Source organism: Natrix helvetica (assembly GCF_964273705.1).
Source record: "Natrix helvetica genome assembly, chromosome: 9".
Classification (NCBI taxonomy): Eukaryota; Metazoa; Chordata; class Lepidosauria; order Squamata; family Natricidae; genus Natrix; species Natrix helvetica.
This window is the reverse complement of record NC_138560.1, coordinates 14,727,461-14,750,690: the sequence shown is the minus strand read 5'-3', so window position 1 is coordinate 14,750,690 and position 23,230 is coordinate 14,727,461. Positions and strand designations below refer to the sequence as shown.

General features: G+C 40.0%; 1 protein-coding gene across 1 annotated transcript; it reads right to left on the bottom strand.

Annotated features, from left to right (window-relative positions):
* Positions 1-758: 758 nt before the first annotated feature.
* TENT5B (terminal nucleotidyltransferase 5B) lies at positions 759-15,667 on the bottom strand. The gene is made up of 2 exons (XM_081962393.1): positions 15,087-15,667; positions 759-3,574 (listed from the first exon to the last, which is right to left on the bottom strand). The coding sequence occupies exons 1-2, from the start codon at positions 15,294-15,296 to the stop codon at positions 2,555-2,557; spliced, it is 1,230 nt and encodes a 409-aa protein (XP_081818519.1). The 5' UTR covers positions 15,297-15,667; the 3' UTR covers positions 759-2,554.
* Positions 15,668-23,230: the final 7,563 nt, after the last annotated feature.

Genomic DNA, 23,230 nt, shown 5'->3' with positions numbered 1-23,230 from the left:
AGTATCACAGCAGATATATCTGGTGCAGCCTCTACTTATATTTCACCACACATCCCCATACAGCAAAAAGTGCTTTTAAAAAAAAGCATCCAGGAAGCCCTTGATTACATGGGATAACTTTTTTCCCCAAACACAGCATTGATCTGTTTTTTTTTTACAGAGGCAATTTTTACTATTTAAATTTCCACCCATCATTTTAGCTAAAAACATTGCTGTCAGCCAGCTGTGCGGTTCTAGTGCAAACCCATTTCTCTCTTTGTAAATGTGAATTATCAAATGGTTGTCAAAGGAGAGAGTCTGGAAAAGCAAAGCCTTCCTTCAGGTGGCAGAGGAAGCCTAGGGCAGCGCTCTTAATCACCAGGCATTGCAGCCATGTTCATGGAAGTCTTCAACAGTATAGAGGAGAGATCATCTAAAGCAGTGTTTCTCAAACTTGGCGACTTTAAGTCCTGTGGACTTCAACTCCCAGAATTCCCCAGCCAGCTATGCTGGCTGGGGGATTCTGGGAGTTGAAGTCCACAGGACTTAAAGTCGCCAAGTTTGAGAAACACTGATCTAAAGCCACCTATATATTCAAGAACTCTATTTACACAGCACTGGATTTATCAGAATTGATAAGTTTCTCTTAGCCTGTACAACTTGTAGAAATATCAAAGTGGGTGACGTTGTGGTAGGTATTGGTCAATAAGTCAACAGAAGTTAAAAAATGCCTTACCATCTCAACTCATTGTCTCTCAGGAAGAGGCAGAGTGTTTAGCTAGACAAAATCCAAGTATATTTTATTTTTGTTTTTCCTTTCTTTTAGTCTGCTCCAACAAGGTACAGTTTTGATTGCAAAGAAAACAGATTAGCAAATAAGTCAACCTTCAAAGATACACCATGGAGCATTTTGTGCATCCCTTACAGAGCAGGTATATCCAATAGCCAAAGTATCTGCTGCCTCAGTTTCCTAAAAGGTATAAACTAATCTGAACTGATAGGTTGTAAAGTTTCTATGCAATCCCAAAAAATATACAGGAATAATTATTGTGCTGGATAAATAATTATTTCAAAGCCTAATTTGACAAGACATCAACAATTTCCTGTGTATAGTTGTCTACAGCTCTCTCGTCTCTTACTTATTCTACTGTAGCAAGCGCAACACATGAGGAATATTCTTTACATCGAAATTTTATAAGCAAAAGCAAGGCAATGGACCTGTGCAAATCAGATCCGATCCAAATGTATTTTTTTTCTAAATCAGATTTGAATTTTCAGTTCAAACATGTGAATTGTGTTAATCCAATTTGTAAGTTCAATTCAAACAAAAGTCATCTAAATTGCATCACTTCATTGATTCAACGCATCAAACCTAGTCTTCAATTTGATGACTTGATTCAATACATCACTGATACCTTGTCAAATTAAGACTAAATTTTTGCACAGCCATGACAAGCAGTGTTAAAATGTTTCCTTAGTTTAACATGGAATCAAGTAGTCACAGACACCCAACAGGAAGAGAAGCACAATTCTCAAGATACTGTAGTCACTACAGTGTAGTGGGCTATCAGACACAAAACTGAGGGCTTCTGGGCCAAGGTCTAGCTGGTTCTTTTAACCAGGACAAAAAGCTATGGATGTACCTTTTTATGTTTTTGGTCCAGCTCATTTTTACTCTAATACCATTGACGGTCCTAGAGGCTATAAAAGCCTGGGAATAACTGTCCTTGCATGAAAAAGATATATTGATCCACACAGCAAAATACTGATCTATAGGCTTTCCTTTAAGAGGAATTAACATATAAGGATTTTGGCACTGCACATTAAGTTGAATAATAATTTAGGATACTTCCTATTTCCTCTGGTAGCCTTGGCAATGAGGGCACATAATCCATCTCATTAAAAATTCTCTATCATTATAAATTGAACCCCCATTTAGTTCCCCATCCCAGCTCTGCTGCAACTGTCAATCAGTGCTGTTGGTCCATCAGACAGCAAGCCATGTTACAGTGGCTGCCGTGGAAAGCCTCTGTCTACCTCAGTTCCCTTGACAGAAATGAATGTGTGATCCTAAAACCAAAAATCCCTGGCAAACATCCATAACTAAGCTGTCAATATAGATTTCTGCCACTACAAAAAAAATTACAGTGTTTCTTTTCTTTTTCTTTTTCTTTTTTTTTGGTTGCAGGCACTTGTATAAGATTTCTTTGGTCCCTTAAAAGGAATTAACACTTTGAAATATGTTCAGAAAAAAATAAGAGTCTGCACAGCCCATAATGCTTCTTGCACTAAGAAAGAAAGGAAAAAAATCAGCTTGCATTTAAAGTAGTGCAGCTCTGGTTTTAACCTAATCCTTTCCACCCACCTTATACATTAACTCAAGCATTTTTTTCCTGTAAACATTTCTGGTAATTAGACATATCACTGCACAATTTCCCACGATTAAGTAGACTTATAGTTCCAATGTAAGAGCAAGATACTCAGAGCAAGAGACCTATTTTTTTTTCTTTTCTTTTCTTCCGAAGACACAGCCTCTGCTCCTTGCGAAGACAAAGACTGGAGCTTCTTCCCGCATTCAGCTGCAAGGGAGCCACGTTGGGTAGGAGTGACTGCAAGGCAGGAGAGGTTGCATGTGGGTTACGTAATAGTTGACGTTTATTTCACCCATGTATGGTGCTGGCTGATAATAACAAGTCACATTTGTGACAGTTGGAATTATGTTCCGCTCAGCCAGGACCCGGAGGGCCAACATGGCAATGAGGTTCAGTGTCTGTCGTCTTTCATGTCCCATCAGGCACACCGTACTCTCATTTACCACTCTGTGTAAGGTCATCAGGCAATCGTACCTTTTGCTTTCCATTCCTACAAAGTGGCTTTGGAGGTAAGACTCCAGCTTTCGTTGCTGTTCCCCGATGTCAGGAAAGTCTATAAAAAACCTCGAACACATGTACCTCTGCAAGGCCTTCATGTCAACTTCTGATTTGGCTTGAAATCCCCTCACGAGGAGGTTGCAGTACTTCAGAAGCCCACCTCCTCTGATTTCCTCTGGATTCCTAGTAGCTATAATTCGGTTCCTCAGGTGATCAATCGCCTCCTCAAAGTCCCCATACATACTCTCCCCAGTGACAGTAGGGTGGAAGTTTGCAGACATTGGATTCTCTGAGCACTCTCCAAAGAGCAATAGTGAGTCTAATATGATCTGGAAAGAATCAACGCTAAATTCGAACTGCCGTCGGAGAGAGTCTACAAATTTGAGTTCCACATTCTTCCCACTGTTGTTTGACAGTGATATAAGGCTCCAGCGGTCAGTTTCATTGCACACTTTCACCAACTTCTGCACATAGGCCTCTTTCAGAGTCATGGGAGTGATCTTATCTTTGTTTACCCCTTCTGGGAGGAAATCCAGGAGACAATCCATCACTACATCTTTTACCAGCTGGAAAATATCCTCGCTTTTCAGATCAACACCAAAAATGAGATCCAGATCTTTATACCCGAGACCGCTGTCCTGGTGCAACACGTGGCTAGCTGCTGAGCCATTCAACCTCACATTGTGGACAGTGATGCCCTGCTTTTCTAGACGACTACGGACCACCTGCAAAGCAAGGAGAGGCAAATTGGTACGAGTTGACAGCAACTAATGGTGTGGAAAGCAGTTGAAATGGGAAATGTAACAAACCACAGGCTAGGAAATTTGAAATATGGGAATATGTTTTTAGTGTTTTTAGAGACAATACAGAAAATCAAGCCAAAAGCACAATGTAATAGCCAAATGTGAGACATCTATGAGCCCAGCTGAATATAATGTCTAGAAATGATCAAATCTACTGTTGTATCGCTGTTTCCACACTTGTCTTATGGGATAAATAGCAGCTCAGATGAAGAATTTTTAAATAGGAATAGTATAGGAGAAAGCGATTAACAACTAGCTTTATCAATAATCTGTAGACCACCTATTTACTGAATGTTTGGCATAACATCTAGATTAATCTTAAGTAGATTTCAGGTTGTGGTCTTGATTTCATTATGCATAGTTACAGATGAACAGTTCTTCCATATACTTTGTTGTTCTTCCATCTTAAGGAGGCATTAAACACCTTGTGAAAAATTTAAGTTCAACTATCATGCAGCTGCAAATTTCTTCACATTTTAATGCAACTCAGGTTGTACGTAAGTACAAACAAAATTATTATATAGGGTTGAGATTAACACACCAGTCTTTTAGTTCTCTTCCAAAATCAATTTCCATCACTTCAGTAGACATACACAAAAGATGTACTTGAGATATTCAGATGGCTGCACTGTGCTGATACACATAAGTGTTACCTTAATCATCAGGACTAAGTCAGGCCACAATGTCGGAAGCAGGCTTCAGACAGAGACACTTATAATGAAAGCATGTGTTATACCCAGTTAGGAAAAAATGTTAAGATACAGAATTTCAGACCACGAATACCAGAGCATGAGCATTTTATTTTACTAAAACTAGCCATTAGCTTTCTGGTAAGGTTGGAGGTTTTAATGGTGTTCAAGAAAGTGGATAAATATCAAGCTACCAGTACTATTTTTATTCTTATATATCTACCTGTGCAATCTGAAGAAAAACCAGATTATACAGCAACTATACACATTTAAGGAAAAAAATAGTTTAAATATCCTTTAGGAGGTTTTTTCCTGTTTCACAACTAGAACATAATTGCAAGCTGGATAATTTAATATTAGAAGAATAAAGCTTACAGAAGACAGCTGTTTACCAAGAATACTGGTCCATTTGTATAGCTACAGTGTATCGTTAGCCATCTTGCAGAATAGGCACATTAAATATTCCTTACCTCTTTTGGTTTAGAGACAAGACACATCAGGCATTAGAACAGTAACTGCCTTTTTAGGTTACGTGCTCAAGACTGGTGAAATCTGTATTTAGCACTGGCTAATATTTTCTGGTCAGAGTCAATCGTTTCTGTTTACAGTACAATGAACTGCTATGTGCCATTTAGAATAGCCCTCATTTCCTTTTAAGAACACTTGTCCTTTTGCATGTTACAACAGCATTGTTCTGCAAAGTTGTGAGGTTTTTTGTAATAGGACTTGAAGCAAGGCATATTTCATCCAATTAATTGGAGAGATATTATGGGATGCGTTGGGAGGTTCTTATCAATATTTAATATTTTTAATATTGCTGAAGTGATCAAGTTTATTTGTGCATAAATACCTGTGAACTATTCTAGCTAAATCAGAATGCAGATCCTGGCTAATTTGTCCTTGCGTAGTATAATTGAATAACTAAAACAGAATTAAACCAAGTCTACACGTTTTTGTAAAAACAACCTATTACTTTTACATATATTACTTCGTTAAACAACTCACTGAAAAAAGAAGAATGTGCTTCTCTATCAGAATATTTCAATCTCATTGGTTAATGGGGATACTTCTAAAAGTTATCTGATCAAGATTTTTTTTTGAACTGCATTGCAGAATTTTATTTCAGTTGTACAGGGTGACCAAGCAAGTTATATAAGTATGTCAGGAGGGCACAGAGTTCTTCATATTTGTATCCAGGGATTGAAGGAGGGGAAAAAGTGAATTATATCCTTCCTTTTTGTATTGGTTTTAAAAAGCTACCATTGTTGCTATAGTCATTTGTTGTGAAAGCTATAACTTTACATACTGTGTATATTCTTTTCAAGGCATCACATTTAAAATGGCAAAACTCCTAACCAGCATATATACAAAGACTGCACCATACTTTATTTGGACAGTGCTGTTTATGCTTGAGAGAGAGAAAATTAGAATCTATTAGCTGAAAACCTCAGTCCAATCTGTCACTGTTCAACATCTTACCTTCTAAAACCTCTTCATCAGCATCAATGCTATCTCCAACTGCTGTCCTACACCCTACAGAATTCAATTAATCACCAGCCAAACCCATATCCCACATGCTACCGCTTGTCCTCTGAAATACCTTCATGCCAAATCAGCATTTTTCCATGCTTTGCCAGCCAAGCCTTTTATACTGGCTGTTACATGTTCCATATCACACCCACCCTGTAGTCATCGCTATATTCAACTATTTGAGCCCTGTATACACTTCTATATTCTTCATAATTTATTGCCAATGGTATAATTTAGAAAAAAAGTAGCAGAGGCTCCTTAAACATCAGGTGCCGTTAGCTACCCTTTTACCCATCAAATATATTGCTCCATAATCCAAAGATAGTTCACCAGGTAATTTAACATGGAATGGCAGAGATGGGGCACCACCCAGTGCTTGAGTAAGATTGACTACTCTGTTTAGCTAGTTAAATACAGCACTAAATTTGTGCAGGAATATGCCAGTCTTATTAATTTTTGCTTTAAGAAATTTTATGGCTGCACATTTTGGGAAATTACCACAATACAAATTTAAGTAGGCAGGGGGTTGGACTAGAAGACCTCCAAGGTCCCTTCCAACTCTACTATTGTATTATAAAAGTAATCTGTAAGGAAGCTGAAAATTAAAAATCTAGAAACAGAATGCTGTATTCTAAAAAATATGGAATGTTCTTTTTTCTTCCATATCATGTCAAACCTCCTCCTGGACAGAATGTCATATTAAAAGGGATTCAGACTGCTTTGGTGGTATCAAGAAGTTTCTGTCTCTAGATTGACATTTTTAAAAACATCTCTTAATTAGCTTGGCTTCTGTGTTCAGAGGATAAAGCGATAGGTATACTAGAATTGCCTGGCAGCCATTGTGACTCTCCTTTTCAGGATTACAAGTTCTGCGGTGCCTATTTATTTATTCATCAGATTTCCACACTGCCCATTTCACCTAAGTGACTGGGCGGTTTACAATAAAAGACAATGTCTAATTAATGACTGAAGCAAGTATAAAACTAGCACAAAAACATTAACATGAATATCTTTATATATTGCATTCCTAACTCATTTTCTCTCCAGAAGCTCAAGGCAATGCACATAGCTCTTCCTTGTGCAATTTTCCCCAAAACTACAACTAAGTAGGATAGACTGGACTAAGATACAGTGACTACTCTTAATATTAGGTAATAACTTCCCATGTCTAAGGATGGATTTAAATCTAGATATATTTTTCATGCACACGTTTTACAGTTGGAGCATGCGATACAAAAGATAGAACCGGAAAATCTTTGTAAAAGAACGGCTCTAATTTAGACTTCTGAAATATAATTAGTACAAAACGGGTAATTTTCATATAATACATTATGTGAGTACAAACATGCACTCCCCGTGGAAACACTTCAGCTCCTGGCAATTACTGTAGTGAAAGGCAGCTAGTTTTGTTCAATGCTTAAAAAAAAAATAGAACCCGATGTGCCTTGTTACATCTGAGTCATTGCAGAGGAATGAAGCCACCTCCCATATAAAATGAATATGCAAGCAGCTTTTTGGCACAACATTAGTGCCTACTAAGCACAGTGTTGCTACTTTATAGACAAACAAATCCTTAGTAATTTGTGGCAGTGATGACACACTGACCGAGCAGGCTATTTAAGGGCAAATGGACTGTACTGGAAGCAGTTGGGCCAGCTTCTCACTGGGCAGAGTTTACAAGCATCAAGTATAAATTTGTGCATCCATGAAGGTCGACTTCCAATGAACTATAGAAAGAGTATTCCAAAGTAATGTATATGTTAATGAACAGGGATTTGTATGATATCACTGTTATGTAATCTCTAGGTAAAGAAGTATCATCTGCAAGACCATGTAGTGTAATGGTTACAATGCTGGAATAAAATCAAAGAATCTTCAATTCATGCAACCACAAAGCTTGTTAAATAAAATTTGGACCAGCTATTCATATCTATATCTATAGATATATATGAATGAAATGACAGGCATTAAAGCGGTGTCCAAATTATATATCTATCAAGCCAAAGCAAAGCACAGTCCTCATTCAGTGATCCAAGGGTGCTGAGGCTCACTTCCTGCCAAGACAGGATACACTTGAAGCAAATACTAAGGCTATAAATGGTTGGGTGTTCTAAAGTCAATGTAATGGTTCAACTGAACTGTGATCAAGCAAACAATAATCTGCTCCAGGCTGTTCTCATCTCAGAGTACATTGTACATTCCCAGTTCTAATAAGCATATTAAAATCCATCCTATCCTCAGCAATGATATTTACAATTTTACCTTTCCAGAAAAGTCCAAGCTGGTGAATGAAATGGAGAAGACATTGCTTTGAACTATTATGACTGTAACGTTTTTTCATTAACCCAGGAGTGACTGAAAAGGAACAAAAAGCAGCTGACGTACGGTATAAATGGCTGCAATGTAATTTCCCTTTTATATTGACAAAGTTATATCAGTATAATTGTGAACAATACCTTCATTAAAAGTAGTCCTCGATTTACAACCATTTGTTTAGTATTTGAAGTTACAATGGCACTGAAAAAAAATGACTTACAAATAGTCCTCACACTTACAACTGCTGCAGCGCCCCCAGTCAAGCGATCAAAAACTGGGTGCTTGCCAACCTGCATGCATTTTCAACAGCTGCAGCATCCTGGGGTCAAGTGAATGTCATTTGCAACCTTCTCAGCCATCTTCTGGCAAGAAGTCAATGGGAGAAGTGAGGTTCACTTACTGACCATGTGATTCACTTAACAACTGAAATGATTCATTAATTAGGAGCAACTTACTTAACAAGCACCTTGCTTAAGAATGGAAATCTGGTCCCAAAATGAGTACTATCTCATCAATCTCCCAAACCAGCTTTATGCTGTTCCGATCTTTTATAATATTTTCTCATCTGCAAGTTAAGCAGCCCTCAGAAATGTAACTGATATATAAATCTATGATATGATATTCAGCAAGGGACTTTGGGAAAATAAGCATTAACCTAGGCTAAATTAACTGACATGATGACATTTATTCTTTGATTTACAAACACAATTGAGCCCAACATTTTTGTTGCTAAGCAAGACAGTTGTTAAATGTGCCAATTTTACAATATTTTTGCCATAGTTATTAAATGAATTTGGAGTTAAGTGAATCAAATGGTCATTAAGCAAATCTAGCTTCCCCCATTGTCACCTTGCTTGTCAGGAAGCTGGCTGGAAGGTCGCAAATAATGATCACATGACCCTAGGAAGATGCAACAATCTGAAATACATGCTGGTTGCAAAGCTCCTGAATTTTGATCATGTGACCAGAGGGATGCAGCAATAGTTGTGTGAAAAATGTTCATGTCCCTTTTTTTCAGTGCTGTTGTAACTTCAAATGGTTGTAAGTCAAGGACTACCTATACAGTACTATGATAGTCCATCGAAGTGCACCATACAGTAGGTTCAGTAGATCAGTCTTTTCCTTCTAGGAATTGTTAAAATTTTGAAAGGAAGTCTGCACATTTGCGGAATGCTCAGACTGGGGAAGGCTGCTACAGCATATTTTCTTATCTACCATTAATATCTCTGGATATATATCATTATCCAGGTTTTCTTACTTCCTAATCCTAGACATTCTTTTTCGTTTTACAGGCATCGCAGATTTATTGGCCAAACGTTCCCTACTAAAAAACCAACATTTAGAAAGAAATTCCCTATATAAAATTTATCTAAAGACAGTGTGTAATCATATATGCCAGTCATTAATGACCAGAGCAGCTTTATTTCTTTTCATTTTATACTAAAACAGACTAACTTTCGCATCTAACTAGAGAAACCTAAACTCTAATGGCATTCAGCCAAGGTCAAAAGACCAGACACCACCTTCATCAGCAGATTTATTTTCTGCTAGCAGATTCCAAGCTCTAAATAAGCAGATTGCAGAATACCAAGTGAGAGGCCAACCACCATGCAAATTAGTCAGGTCAGAATGCAACATACAAACTTTAAATAGCTTCATCAAATGTATTAATTATGAACTCCCAAGAATGAGCTAATTTGTTTTCCATAGTATTTTACATTTGTGCCTCCCTGCCCAAAAGCTTGAATAGCCTCACAATCTTTTTCGGGTGCAAAAATTGCATTGAGGTCTCAAATGAGCTTTCTTACAAATTAAGATGGAAAGCTACAGCATAGCTCTACCTATGAGGAAAAGGAGAAAGATGAGCAAGAGCAGTACGGAAGAGGAAGAATGTAATTAATATTCTGGGAATTGATTCTTGTAAGTGGTTGTATCTCTTATATAGCATGTTGCAAAAGGATCAACATGTTCTCATTGTTAGAGACTTGTTTTACTCAGGTCCCACAAAAATCCAAATATTTGCCTTTCAGCATTTTTTCTCCTTTTGAAAACACAGCTGGTAGGGATTTCCATCTTCCAATACATCTGCAGCATTAGCTTTCACACATGAATTAGCACAGTACTGAGCTCTTTGGAATGGAAAGGTGACCTGAAAATAGCTGACTACAAGAAAAGCAAGGCACACTTCTCCCCAAGGTCTGTGAAGCCCCTCCAAAAAGGTTAGAAGTTTCTGAACAGCTGATCTGTAGTGACAACTTAGAAAAGCTTAGGCCACCCTTTCCTTGGGCACAATTGATGGGCAGGAATTTAACTTTGATTGATTGCATTCCTGCTTTTATATAATCCACAAGAAAGCCCTGTACTTCTTTTAAGAACGGGCATTCGTCTCTTTTTCATTCTTTTTTCCATAAGTAAAGAGTTTGCCAACACAGCATAAACAGACTGTTTTTTAAAAAAAAACTTGGGATTGTTGCAGCCAAATGTGAGAACGCACTGTTCCCTTTCACTTTTGCTGAAAGGGAGGGAAAAGCTCTGTAGAATTGTAGTGGGGAATCTAGTACAATCCTCACCTATGTCTAGCTGACTGTTGGAAAACAATGGCTCAGGCATGCTACAGAGTGGTTTCATTCACACATTCTAAAAAAATAAATCATAGTTAACAAGCAGTAGTTATACAATATAAACCAAAGGAAATCACATAATGTGGCTTAATAAAATGGCAAGACTCACAAAATATGCCGAGATATGGTTTGATTTTGGTTTAGGCACTGTTGCTTGTTACTAATGAATTAGCATGTCTATGAACTCCAGCAGTGTGAAAGGCAATACTCATTATTTCAAAACACCAATACATTAAAGAAATGTACTATACAACTCTATACAAAACTAAACCAGTGTTTACAGCAAGACTAGCTATAATAAAGATGAAAGCATATTATGCCTTAACGCAGCTTGAATCAGAATACCATATTAGGCCATAATAAAACATGCCTTTGTTGGGAAAAAATTATATGATTGTTAACAGTCATCACCAATTTGACAGCACATAATACAATCAATCTTTTTGGGACAACATATGTGAACATAGCAACTTTGGTTCATTAACTATGGGTTATGGTTTAGAATTGTGTACAAACTCAGCCACTCACAGGCTTCAACATGAATACTCCTTTATGGAAACAAGTCTTTTTCTAAAAGAGAGATATCCTTGGCAGAAACTAAAAACTTACACCATCTAGATTCCTCTCACTAAAGACCAATCAGTAATCATCATTAAAGCAGAGCTCTGTCCAAGATGTAGCTTGCCTCTTAGTTCCATACCTTTGATATTCTATTAGTTATCGTTGGCCCAAAAGTTTTATGTAGTTTAGAATTGGCATATAACCAGTGGGGGAACTGTGACCTACCAACCACAGCTTCCAGCAGCCCTAAACATAGCCAATGTGAAGGAATAAACTGACTTGCTTAGCATCATATACTTCCCTTGTAGCATTTTCCCAAATTCAATTCAGAGAGACTGAAAATTCCTAAGCATTAATAGAATTGGAGCAAAAGTTGGCAACTTACATCTTCAAAATGTTCTGAGTGTAAGCTCTCACCAACACACTTAATGCCAAGGAACTGTGAAACTTCAAAGCATGCGTAGCCTTATATTGTCAACAAGGTTAAGAACAAGTTCCACCTGTCTTTAACATGAATTTGTATTTAAGTCAGAACTCATACTTACAAATGGGTTGCCTATTACTAAAAATGGTGGACAGCATTCTCCTTCCTAGAGATGGTAAACCTAAGATGTGCTATGTTTTTATGAACTGCTGACAATAGTTTGTATATTAAAAACAGGCAACTTCAGTGATTTGTCAGTTTAAGGAAAGAGAATACCATCTGCCATTTTTAGTAATAGGCAACCCATTTGTAAGTATGGGTTATCTGCAAGTCAGTTGTTTTTAATCCAGGGATTGTCTGTATACCTAAATTAACTCTAGCCACTTATGAAAGGCTTGGAACCAAGGGACTAAAGGGCCTATTCTCCAAAATGTTCAGTCCTTCATGTATAACCCATTTATACCAATGTTCACAAGCCAAAGGCTTCATTTAAGAAATCTCATTGCATCTGGACACCAATTATTGGAACTGCATATATTTAATTCCACCCATTTTAAATGCTGTACAGCTCTGTTTAGGTCAGGACTGTCTTCTAAATAGGGCACATAAAGATACCAGTGATTTCAACCCCTCAAAGTGAATGGAAACTGACTGTATTAAATCATTTCTATGCACTCTAGTATACTATATAATAGAAATGATTTCCTCCTCTCCCAAACTAATTGCAGTCATATATCTTTCTTCTTTCAACGCCTTTGTTGTCAGGAGTTGCAGTCCTACTGCTTCAGTAAGTTCTTCACAAATCAAGTCCTGCTTGAGCAGGAGGTTGGACTAGATGACCCACAAGGTCCCTTCCAACTGTTAATCTCTTAAACACACCATTTTGCTCCAAATGTCTGATGGCTTGGGTAATCTATGTGTGAAAACATTACCTGGCAGCTAATTTATCTCACTGTTGTGTCACTGTGGTGAACCAATGCATTGAAAAGTCTTGTGGCATCTTAAAAGTCTACAAATGTTATGGCATAAACTGTTCTGAACTACAGGCCACTTCACATATTTTAAAAAAACATGATCTAAGAATACAACACAGAACTCTTTTTTGACACAGAGGACCTAAATGATTACCCAACCCAGGATAAATCTCAAAGATACCTTCTTCCAAATCCCATTTTGTTTGGGATTACAACCTTTTCTGCTTCATAATACTGCCACTACAGCAGCCATCCATTGAGCAATTTACTTTTATATTAGCATTTCATACAGCTTTACCTTCTTAGGCAAAATAGTGCTTAAATGAATGAATAGTTTAACTTTTAGCTGCGTCTCAAGAACTTGAAAACTGCAGTTTGGAGGGGGAGGGAAGTATCACACTGGTCTAACACAATTGAAAGCTTGTTATTGGATCACCTCATATGATTGCTAAACACAACATAGTTATTATGGTTATCATTTTCTGCATTTCCACAATATAGTAATCTAAGAGTTTGGATGCACAAAATTTATTGGCCAGAAATAAACTAGATCTTTGACCTGGATACACATATGAATAGTTACTGAGCATTAAACTATAGTCTGCCATCTACAGATAATCTAGTTAACCTACAACTGAGCTATTCGTTCAGCAAAAAAGTGCACCTAAATTTACCCACAGAAGATTAAAGTTCATAGGAATGAGGACATAGAGTTAATGCCAACTTAATTAATAGAGCTTTATAGGAAGCTTTATCAAGACCATTAAAAAAAAGACTGACCTTCTAAGCATGTACACTATGTCACATTCTATGGGGGTGGGATAAGGTAGACGGTGGCTAAATGTTGCTTTAAATGCTCTGTAACTACCCTGGTGGGGTTTTTTTACTATATTTTTAATCTTTCACTGCAGAGTTATCGGAATAAAATTTAAAAATACTATTAGAATGAAAAAATCTGGCACTGAATAGATTTTTTAAAAAAATACTATTAAAATAAAAGAATCTGGCACTGAATAAATTAAAATAAATGAATCTGGCACAGACTGGGAAACATTTTTTTTAAATGGCCAAAATTGTGAGATTAACCCGTCATCTCATCTTGACGCTATATAACTCTGGAGGTCTACCTGGGTTGATATCCTAAAACAGCTAAATAATTCCAAATAAATTCAGGGACAAATGGATTCCATTGATGAGACTGCAGCACTCAGGGGAAGCTTCCAGGAGATGCCATCCCCTCTTCCTTATAATGGCCCTTACCTCCAAGTTTATTTGGAAAAAAAATCAATTTAACAGAGTCCTATTCGATTTGACTCCCGTGCTTCTCCCCCCCCCCCCCATAGGCAAGAGGGAATCTTCCAGGAGACGCCATCCCCTCTTCCTTATAAAGGGACTTAACCTCCAAGGTGTTTTTTTGTTTTAAATCAACTTAACAGCGTCCTATTCAAAAACCCCACCCCACTTCCCCACAGGCAAGAGGGAAGCTTCCAGGAGACACCATCCCCTCTTCCTTATAAAGGGACTTAACCTCCAAGGTGTTTTTTTGTTTTAAATCAATTTAATAGTGTCCTGTTCGAAACTCCCACCCCACTTCCCCATAGGCAAGAGGGAAGCTTCCAGGAGAGGCCGTGCCCTCTTCCTTATAATGGGCCTTATCTTCAACTTTTTTTGAAAAAATCAACTTAACAGCGTCCCATTCGATTTGACTCCCTGTGCTTCTCCCCCCCCCCCCATAGCGAGAGGGAAGCCTCCAAGAGACGCCACCCCCTCTTCCTTATAAAGGGACTTAACCTCCAAAGTGGTTTTTTTTGTTTGTTTTAAATCAATTTAACAGCGTCCTATTCGATTTCACTCTCCATGCTTCTCTTCTCCCCACCTCCCGACCATAGGCGAGAGGGAAGCTACGCTGCTTTTAAACCCACATAAACCCCAAAGCTTGAGCAATTCCCACCCTGACCTTAAGCATCCTCCCAATAAAGGGGGCGGCTCCTCCGCTAAAAATACGCGCAGTGACTTATCCAGCGGCCCCTTAATTCCCATGAAAGCCCAAATGCCGACTATTAATTTTAGGAAGAGCCGTGGTATGTACGATGCGCATTCCGAACTACTGAGGCGTTTTTCCGCCGGCCTGGCTTTGTTCCCCCCACCCACGACGATCCCACATCCCGGCCCCGAAGGGTACGGAAGGTGTCCCGCCCCACCCCGTGTCAGTCAGTCATCCCGAAAAGCAGGCTGCGTTCCTGAGGTAAACCATCATCCCACCCGGCGGGATCTCCAAGCGGCTCCCCCGCCTGCCTCGGGCTCCGACCCTCCACGCACCTGCACGATTCTGCGGGGCCGCACCGACAAGGTGGGGAAGTTGCCGCGGCCGTGGATGGGGACGGCTTCTTCCAGGATGTGGTCCAGCCGCTGCACCTGCTCCCAGCTGAGGACGCTGAAGCGTCCGTCCCCGTCAGCTGGCGTGGTCGGCGGCGCTTTCCCCGAGCTGGCGGCGGCCGTGCCAGCCGTCCCGGTCCCCGTGGCGCGCATCGTAAGGGGCTCTTCCCGTGGGAGACAAGAAAAGGGAGGGTGGGTGGGTGGGTGTGGAGGGAAGTAGAGAAGCGCCGGAGAAAGGCGGAGACACAAACCGAAATCAAACACAAAACGGGGTTGGAACGGCTGAGGAAACCGCTTCGGCCCCCCCCCAAAAAAAACACAGAGGAAAATTCCAGAAGATGAAGGGCGGGGAAAAAGAAAAAAAAACACCCGAGGAAAGAAATCGTTCTGAGGGAAACCGGAGGGGGCGGGGAAAGGGAAGGCGTAACCTCGGCGCGTGCAAGAGCCAAGTTCCCTTCCTTCCACCCGTCCCCTCCTCACTCCGCGCCTGCAACGCTTCAGCACTGCGGGGAGCGCAGACCTAGCGTTGCTTTATATACTACGGCGGCGGGGCGACGCGATTGGCTCGGGTTGGTGAACCAATCTTGGACGAGCTTTAGAAGTTCGTGGGGAAGGCCATTGGGTGCGAGAGGAGGGCGTGGCGCGGAGTTCGGGGACGGCGACCCGCCCCTTGGGTTATTAGACTGGGGGTGGGCGGGGAAAGAGGAGTTGGAGATGGAATGAAAGGGAGATGATGGGAGAAGGCGTTGGGGAGCTCAGACGTCAAAGGGAATCCTGGCCGCGATTGGCTATCAGGGGTTTGGAGCCTTGTGAAAGGCAGCCTTGTCTAAAAAGCAAGGCGATTTTGATCGATTCTTGTCCGTTGTGCTGGAGCTGATGAGGCGTGAGATGTCCGTGGAATATATCTATATATATAATGCATGTGTAATGCTTTATTGGTATGTAAAAGAAGGGAGTGACAATAAAAGAAGCACGGGACAATACTGAACATACGTTTAAAGCAGTGTTTCTCAAACTTGGCGACTTTAAGTCCTGTGGACTTCAACTCCCAGAATTCCCCAGCCAGCTATGCTGGCTGGGGGATTCTGGGAGTTGAAGTCCACAGGACTTAAAGTCGCCAAGTTTGAGAAACACTGCTTTAAAGGAACTCTTGTCTTCATTTTTTTCAGAATTCAATCAAGTATTGAAAACGTAACACGGGAAACAAGCCATGATTTTAAACCAGATTGGTCTTTAGGCAGATTGGATGAGATAAAGTCTGTTGGTGAGACCTGGATAATTTCCCTGAAATGTTATGCAGCTTATTATTGTAAATAGAAAGAAAGAAAAACTGATTATGTAAATTAAAGATGCATGGATCTACTGCAGATGCAATATGAAATGTGAGGGAATGCTGCAGCCCTCTGTTACACCCAATATTGTGCTGGTGAAGCTGTAAGAGAAACATTTAAAATGTAATCGTGACTTCTTAAATCAATTCTGATGAATTGAAACAATATTAATAATTCCATATCCTTTTCTTGCACCTACCAGATACAATCTGAGCTAAAGGTAAAACATAGTTGAGCTGGTTAATTTCAGTAGATTTACTGCCTAAGCTTAGGAAGGCCAAGCAGCTGGGCCAGATCTGAAGATTTACTGTATTTAAAACTGGGTGAGGTTTGACTTCCCCATTCAGAGCTGCAGATAGTATGGAGGTCCACCTGAGCTTACTTGATTGGGAGGCAGAACAAGGCTCCCTCTTGCATCTCTTTCCGGATTAAGCGGTCTGCTCATAATCACTCACATCTTGGTTATTTTTCATTTTGATTCTGCAGTGTGCTGCACATGGAAGTGCCCTTGAAGATCATCCAGATGCTGCAACTAGTCTAGTGGCATTGAGTAGTAATGGGCAAACATCAGTGCATCTATGTCAGGGGTGTCCAAACTTGGGAACTTTAAGACTTGTGGACTTCAACTCCCAGAATTCTGGGAGTTGAAGTCCACAAGTCTTAAAGTTCCCAAGTTTGGACACCCCTGATCTATGTAATACCACTATTCCATAAGCTCTGTTGGCTCCATATAGACTTCCAGATGCAAGTCAAAGTATTTATCACTTATAATGCTTGCATGGCACAGACCTGCCTTATTTGGAAAACTGCCTATCTCTGGTTATTTCAGTCCATTCCATCAGATTGTACAGGGTGAGCATGCTCCAGTCCCTCGAGCAATATTATCTAATGAGACTCTATGTGCCTTTTCTGTTTTGCTACACCTGTACTTTGGAACAAGTCCACCCCACCCCACCCCCACTGGAGTTTTGGGTGATCCTGGCCCTATTAGGCTTTCGTGGAATCATGAAGACCTGGCATTTCTTCCAGTTACTGGGCCAGGACAATAATTGTGCCCATTCTACTGGGAAAATAAGAGCTTGTTATGTCCAGGCTTGGATATGTGTACCTTATAGGACAGTGTTTCTCAAACTTGGCAACTTTAAGTCCTGTGGACTTCAACTCCCAGAATTCCCCAGCCAGCTATGCTGGCTGGGGGATTCTGGGAGTTGAAGTCCACAGGACTTAAAGTCGCCAAGTTTGAGAAACACTGTTATAGGATATAACTTTGGCCTGTTATATTAGCTTTTTATTTATTTTTCTGTGTTCAGTTTGGAGTGTTCTTGATGCTTATTGATACATGCTGCTGAGATATATAAATTATGAGTAGGAGGGCCTACTAAAATTCTCAAGTATAAAACTAAATGATTTTTCAAAAAAATATTGAAACCAAGTACTCAGTGAGTAAATACTATGAGACCATTGAAACGATGAGTTCAATTGGGCCGTTACAACTGCCGTTGTATGTACAATTTAAAGCGTTTGACTCATGCATTGATTGGGAGTGCTGTACAACATATAACACCAAGGTATAGGTTGTTTGGTCATTATTTATCAAATAAATCGCAACTGGTAGAATTCACACAACATTCGAAGCCACGAGTAGTAGTTAGTAACTCGACAAGGATTGGTTTCATGCAGCATGTTGTGTCAAACCAAACAATTGACATTGTGAATTTTGGGTAATGCATAAAAATATGTGTATATAGCTGACTTTTCTGAGAAGAGCCATTGCTCTTCCATATCTTGTTTGTTTAGCTTAAGAGAAAGAAGGACTAGGGGAGACATGATAGCATTATTCCAATATCTCAGAGGTTGCCACAAAGAAGAGGGAGTCAAACTATTCTCCAAAGCACCTGAGGGTAGAACAAGAAGCAATGGGTGGAAACTAATCAAGGAGAGAAGCAACTTAGAAATGAGGAGAAATTTCCTGACAGTGAGAACAATTAATCAGTGGAACAGCTTGCCTCCAGAAGTTGTGAATGCCCCAACACTGGAAGTCTTTAAGAAGATGTTGGATAGCTATTTGTCTGAAACGGTATAGGGTTTCCTGCCTAGGCAGGGGGTTGGACTAGAAGACCTCCAAGGTCCCTTCCAACTCTACTATTGTATTGTATTGTATTGTATTGTATCTCTTTATGTTCACTCGTTCAGAAATATAGTTGAATGTGCTACATTGGCATGAACTCAACTTAATTGGCAATGGCATGATTGGTTTCTCCCTCTATCTTTTGACTTCCCTCTGGTGCTTCTATTTTTTGTAATGCATTTGCCAAGGCTCTTTGTGCCTCTTTTTGTTCTGTTCTACTTTTACATGAATAGTTCTTCCTTGGATTCAGTGGTATTGGGGCAATCTGCCTGCTGCTCTGAACAGTGTTGTTGAAATCCCGTGGAACCGTTGTTGTTTGTTGAACTGCCAAAGTGCTTGTAATTCTCCCGTTAGTACTAGGGTCTCGACAACCTGAAAGCTCCAAGTCCATGTTTCAGAAAAACACTCTAAAAGCTGGACAACATGCAGTCACCGCCTCATTTGTAAAGTTTCTAGAGCATTCTCACACTGGACTGCCAAGATTTGGTGACAAAACTGCCAATTTTCCTTTGTATGGTTTTTTCCCCCTGGTTTTACAGTAGGTCCCTCCAAAAACACAAAGTACAAGCATTACAATCTGCAAAGATCTGAAAAAGCCAAGAACTGTCTGAAAACATTACTCCCCCTCTATGAGTTTATCACATCAAGCCTCAGTAGCCCTTGGGGTGAAACATTTGCTTTTTTCTACCTAGCTCATCATATAGTTTAGTACAGGGGTGTCCAACCTTGGCAACTTTAAGACTTGTGGACTTCAACTCCCAGAAATCCTCAGCCAGCTTTGCTACAGTTTTGCTGGGAGTTGAAGTCCACAAGTCTTCAAAGTTGCCAAGGTTGGAGACCCCTGGTTCAGTATGTTGTGTGAACTAGTCCTTCTGAGGCACAGCCAGACCACTTGGCTTGTCCATGTACATGCTTAGTGTGTACCATATGTATAGTGCAACCATATAAGTGATAATGAACGTAAGAGCTAAGAGTTGTGTTCTAGTGTTGCCTTCAAAGACAGTAAGGATCTTATTTTTGGTACTCAACATCCTGTATGTCAAACAGCTGAAGTATTATTATACAAGTATAATACAGTATAGTACAACTATTATATAAACAACTATATCATAGGGGTCCTTGGTACTCTCTGAGTTTGGTTTCCTTTCCTGCAGATGGTTTATTACCCAAACCAGGGTACATCAGTGCTAGTACCTAGTTTGAGTAATGAAACATCTGCAAGGAACCACCAATTCTCATTACATTTTATTCTGCCCCACCTTTGTCCCTTCATAAGCCGATATTGTTACCTAGTTTGGATAATGAAGAATCTGCAAAAAAACCACCAAGCTCAGAGGGCATCAAGTACCCCTCATTTCAACCCTGAACTACAAATAATCTCCTTTATTGGTACTATATGTTGTGGCCCTCCAGCAGATTTGGACAGTGAGGAGATTGGGGGGGGGGGGGGGACATGGGCCAGTCCTTGAGTCTGGGGAAGGCTCTGATGAGGGTTCTGTGTCAGAAGCAGAGAGGGGGCCAGAGTCGTATGCCAGTTATAAGCTGCCTTCAGAGTCAGACATCAGTGAGGCAGACAAACAGCTGGAGCCTGTTCCCAGTGTGCGCATGCACAGAGTTGCCAGATGAAGGGAACAGCTAAAGAACAGGGTTCAACTTGGGAGTAAGGCCACAGGTTGGCAATGAATGGCCCCTCCCAGAGGAAATAAAATAGGAACAAAAGGGGAGTGGAACTTGCAGGAGATAATTAGTTTGCTTAATTGGTTTGTGACTCTGTAAGACTCCTGCCAAGTTTTGCAGATATCTGTCTGGCAGCTCTCCAAGCCAGATAAGGTCTGTGACTGTAACTCCTCCCTTGAAAGACTTCACTATATGAATGAGCAGAATTCACAGTAAATTAATAAAAAGGTTTTTGTTGGGACAAGGAGTTTGCTTCATGCGCTTGGGAAGCCTAGGTCAGAATACTATATTTATCGTTTGGACTATAAATGTGATTGTAAGGTCTTCATAGACAACAAAAGAGCAATCTTGGGGAACCAGCTGCTGTGCTTTTCTTTTTGGCAGCTAAGGTGGCACAGGGACTGGGGAGTGATGTAGTGACTGCACTGGCAGAAATGGGACCTATTTGTCCCTGTTTGGACATTCAGCTGTGGGCCTAGAACAGTAAGGAGCACTCTTAAAAGCATTAAATGCCTTCTTTTTATTGAAAATGAGCATTGCCAATGTCAATGACAAGATTTGAGGGGACACGAACCCTTATATAGAAAATGTTCTCCAGCGTGGGAGGCACACTGATAAAAAGCGAGGGCATCTTGACATTTATTCTAAATAGCAGAGAACTGAGAAGGTTTGCTTTACAAGTGTCTGTAAGTCGGATTGAAGTGAAATAATGATGTAGTAAGAAAAACTGGGTTGAAAATGTGGCTGCTTCATCAGGCCCAGGATAAGTTATGATCTATCTCCCTTGGTAAACCAAGGTGATTTTTGTAATGGGCTTTGCTGTTTCTCTGATGCAGATTATATTATTTTTGATTTTCATTTTGGTGCCTTGTATATTTTAGGGACGTGGTGGCTCAGTGGCTAAGACGCTGAGCTTGTGGATCAGAAAGGTCAGCAGCTCGGCGGTTCGAATCCCTAGCGCCGCATAACGGAGTGAGCTCCCGTTACTTGTCCCAGCTTCTGACAACCTAGCAGTTCGAAAGCATGTAAAAAATGCAAATAGAAAAATAGGGACCACCTTTGGTGGGAAAGTAACAGGGTTCTGTGTGCCTTCCGCATTTAGTCATGCCGGCCACACGACCATAGAGACGTCTTCAGACAGCGCTGGCTCTTCGGCTTTGAAACGGAGATGAGCACCATCCCCTAGAGTCGGGAATGACTAGGACTCATGTGCGAGGGGAACCTTTACCTTTAGCTATATTTTAGGAATTATAAAACTGCTTAGGTGCAGATTGTGACTGAAGCAGCCTGGAAGTTTGATTAACCAGTTTATTTTGGATGCTCCATTCTGTTTTGTTCCATTTCCTTTCCTCCATCAGAGAACTGACATTTTGTGAACTGGACACATCCTCAGTTTTGTCCTCTGGAGTCATCCTTCATCATTTTGTGTCCTAAAGAACTTTTGTATGTACATGAACTGCGTGATTCTCTAAACCAAATCTCCTGCCTTGAACACTGGCTGGTGCTATTCTCATTTTTCCATTGTTGTTAAGTGTGAAGCTTCCTAAATGTATATGGATTTCTTCAATTTCAAATATAAATATAAATATAAATATATATATTTGAAATTGAAGAAATCCATATACATTTAGGAACATATATATATATGTTTTCGTAGATTTATATATATATATCTGTGTGTGTGTGTGTGTGTGTGTGTGTGTGCGCGCGCTGATAAATAAATAAAGGGAGACTAGTATGGATCCATTTCAAGCCATTTAGCTCTCATCAGCTAGCCATACCCTTACTGGGATTTGAACCAGGGCTGTATTACATGTTAGGCAATTATTTTAGCCACTAAGCCACAGGCTCTCCTCCTTTATCAGCTAAGCCAGGGAAATAGGTATGCATTTGTGCTACAACCCCTGGTATAGTCTCCCTTTATTTATCAGCACAAATACAACACAAATATAAAAAGGTAACATTAAAGATAAAAATATGGTTTTCTGCCTGGATGGTTTTCTGTGATGAGCCGAATGACAGAAAGAGGGAGTAGTGAGCTCCCTCCCATATTTGGGCATACCAGGGGTTGTAACACAAATATATACTTATTTCCCTGGCTCAACTGATAAGGAGGCAATCCTGTGGCTTAGTGGCTAAGGCTCCTGCCTGAGATGTATAACAGCACAGGTTCAAATCCCAGTAAGGGTATGGCTAGCTGATGAGAGCTAATTAGCTCGAAATAGATCTATACTAGTCTCCCTTTATTTATTTATCAGTACAAATACAACATATATATATATATATATATATATATATATATATATATATATATATATATATATATATATATATATATATATATATAGAGAGAGAGAGAGAGAGAGAGAGAGAGAGAGAGAGAGAGAGAGAGAGAGAGAGAGAGATAGAGATAGAGAGAGAGAGATGAGTTTTCAATTAAAGATGAGTTTTAAAGATAAAAAAGAAGAGAAATTTTAAGGAGGAATCTGTTCAATGCTTCATTTTCTTTTCCCCCTTTTCTACCCTCCAATGTGTTTGGGAAAAGGAATCACTGATCTGGAAGGGTCTTTTGATTGGGAGGAGATGAACCAGGTTTAGGCACAAACACACATTCAGGGTGGATAGCAGTGTTGTACCTCTTGTCTTTATTCATAACTAACTGATAACCTGGCATTGCTCGGGTATTTATTTATAGGAGGGAAATGTCCGGAACAAACATAATTTCTAATGTTGGATTTTCCCCCTTACCAGAGGGAGCCCCCTTGTGGAGTACTGTGATGCCATTACCATGGCAACTCCACTGCGCTGCACAGTAGAAGCCATTTTACGGCAGTACAGTAAAAGCCATTATAAGGCACAATAGGCTGTATCTTAAAAGAACACACACCCTGAGGGGTTTTCAGGGTGTCTTACCCCCACAATGGTTTTGCCAGAGAGTAAGTCATCTGTAT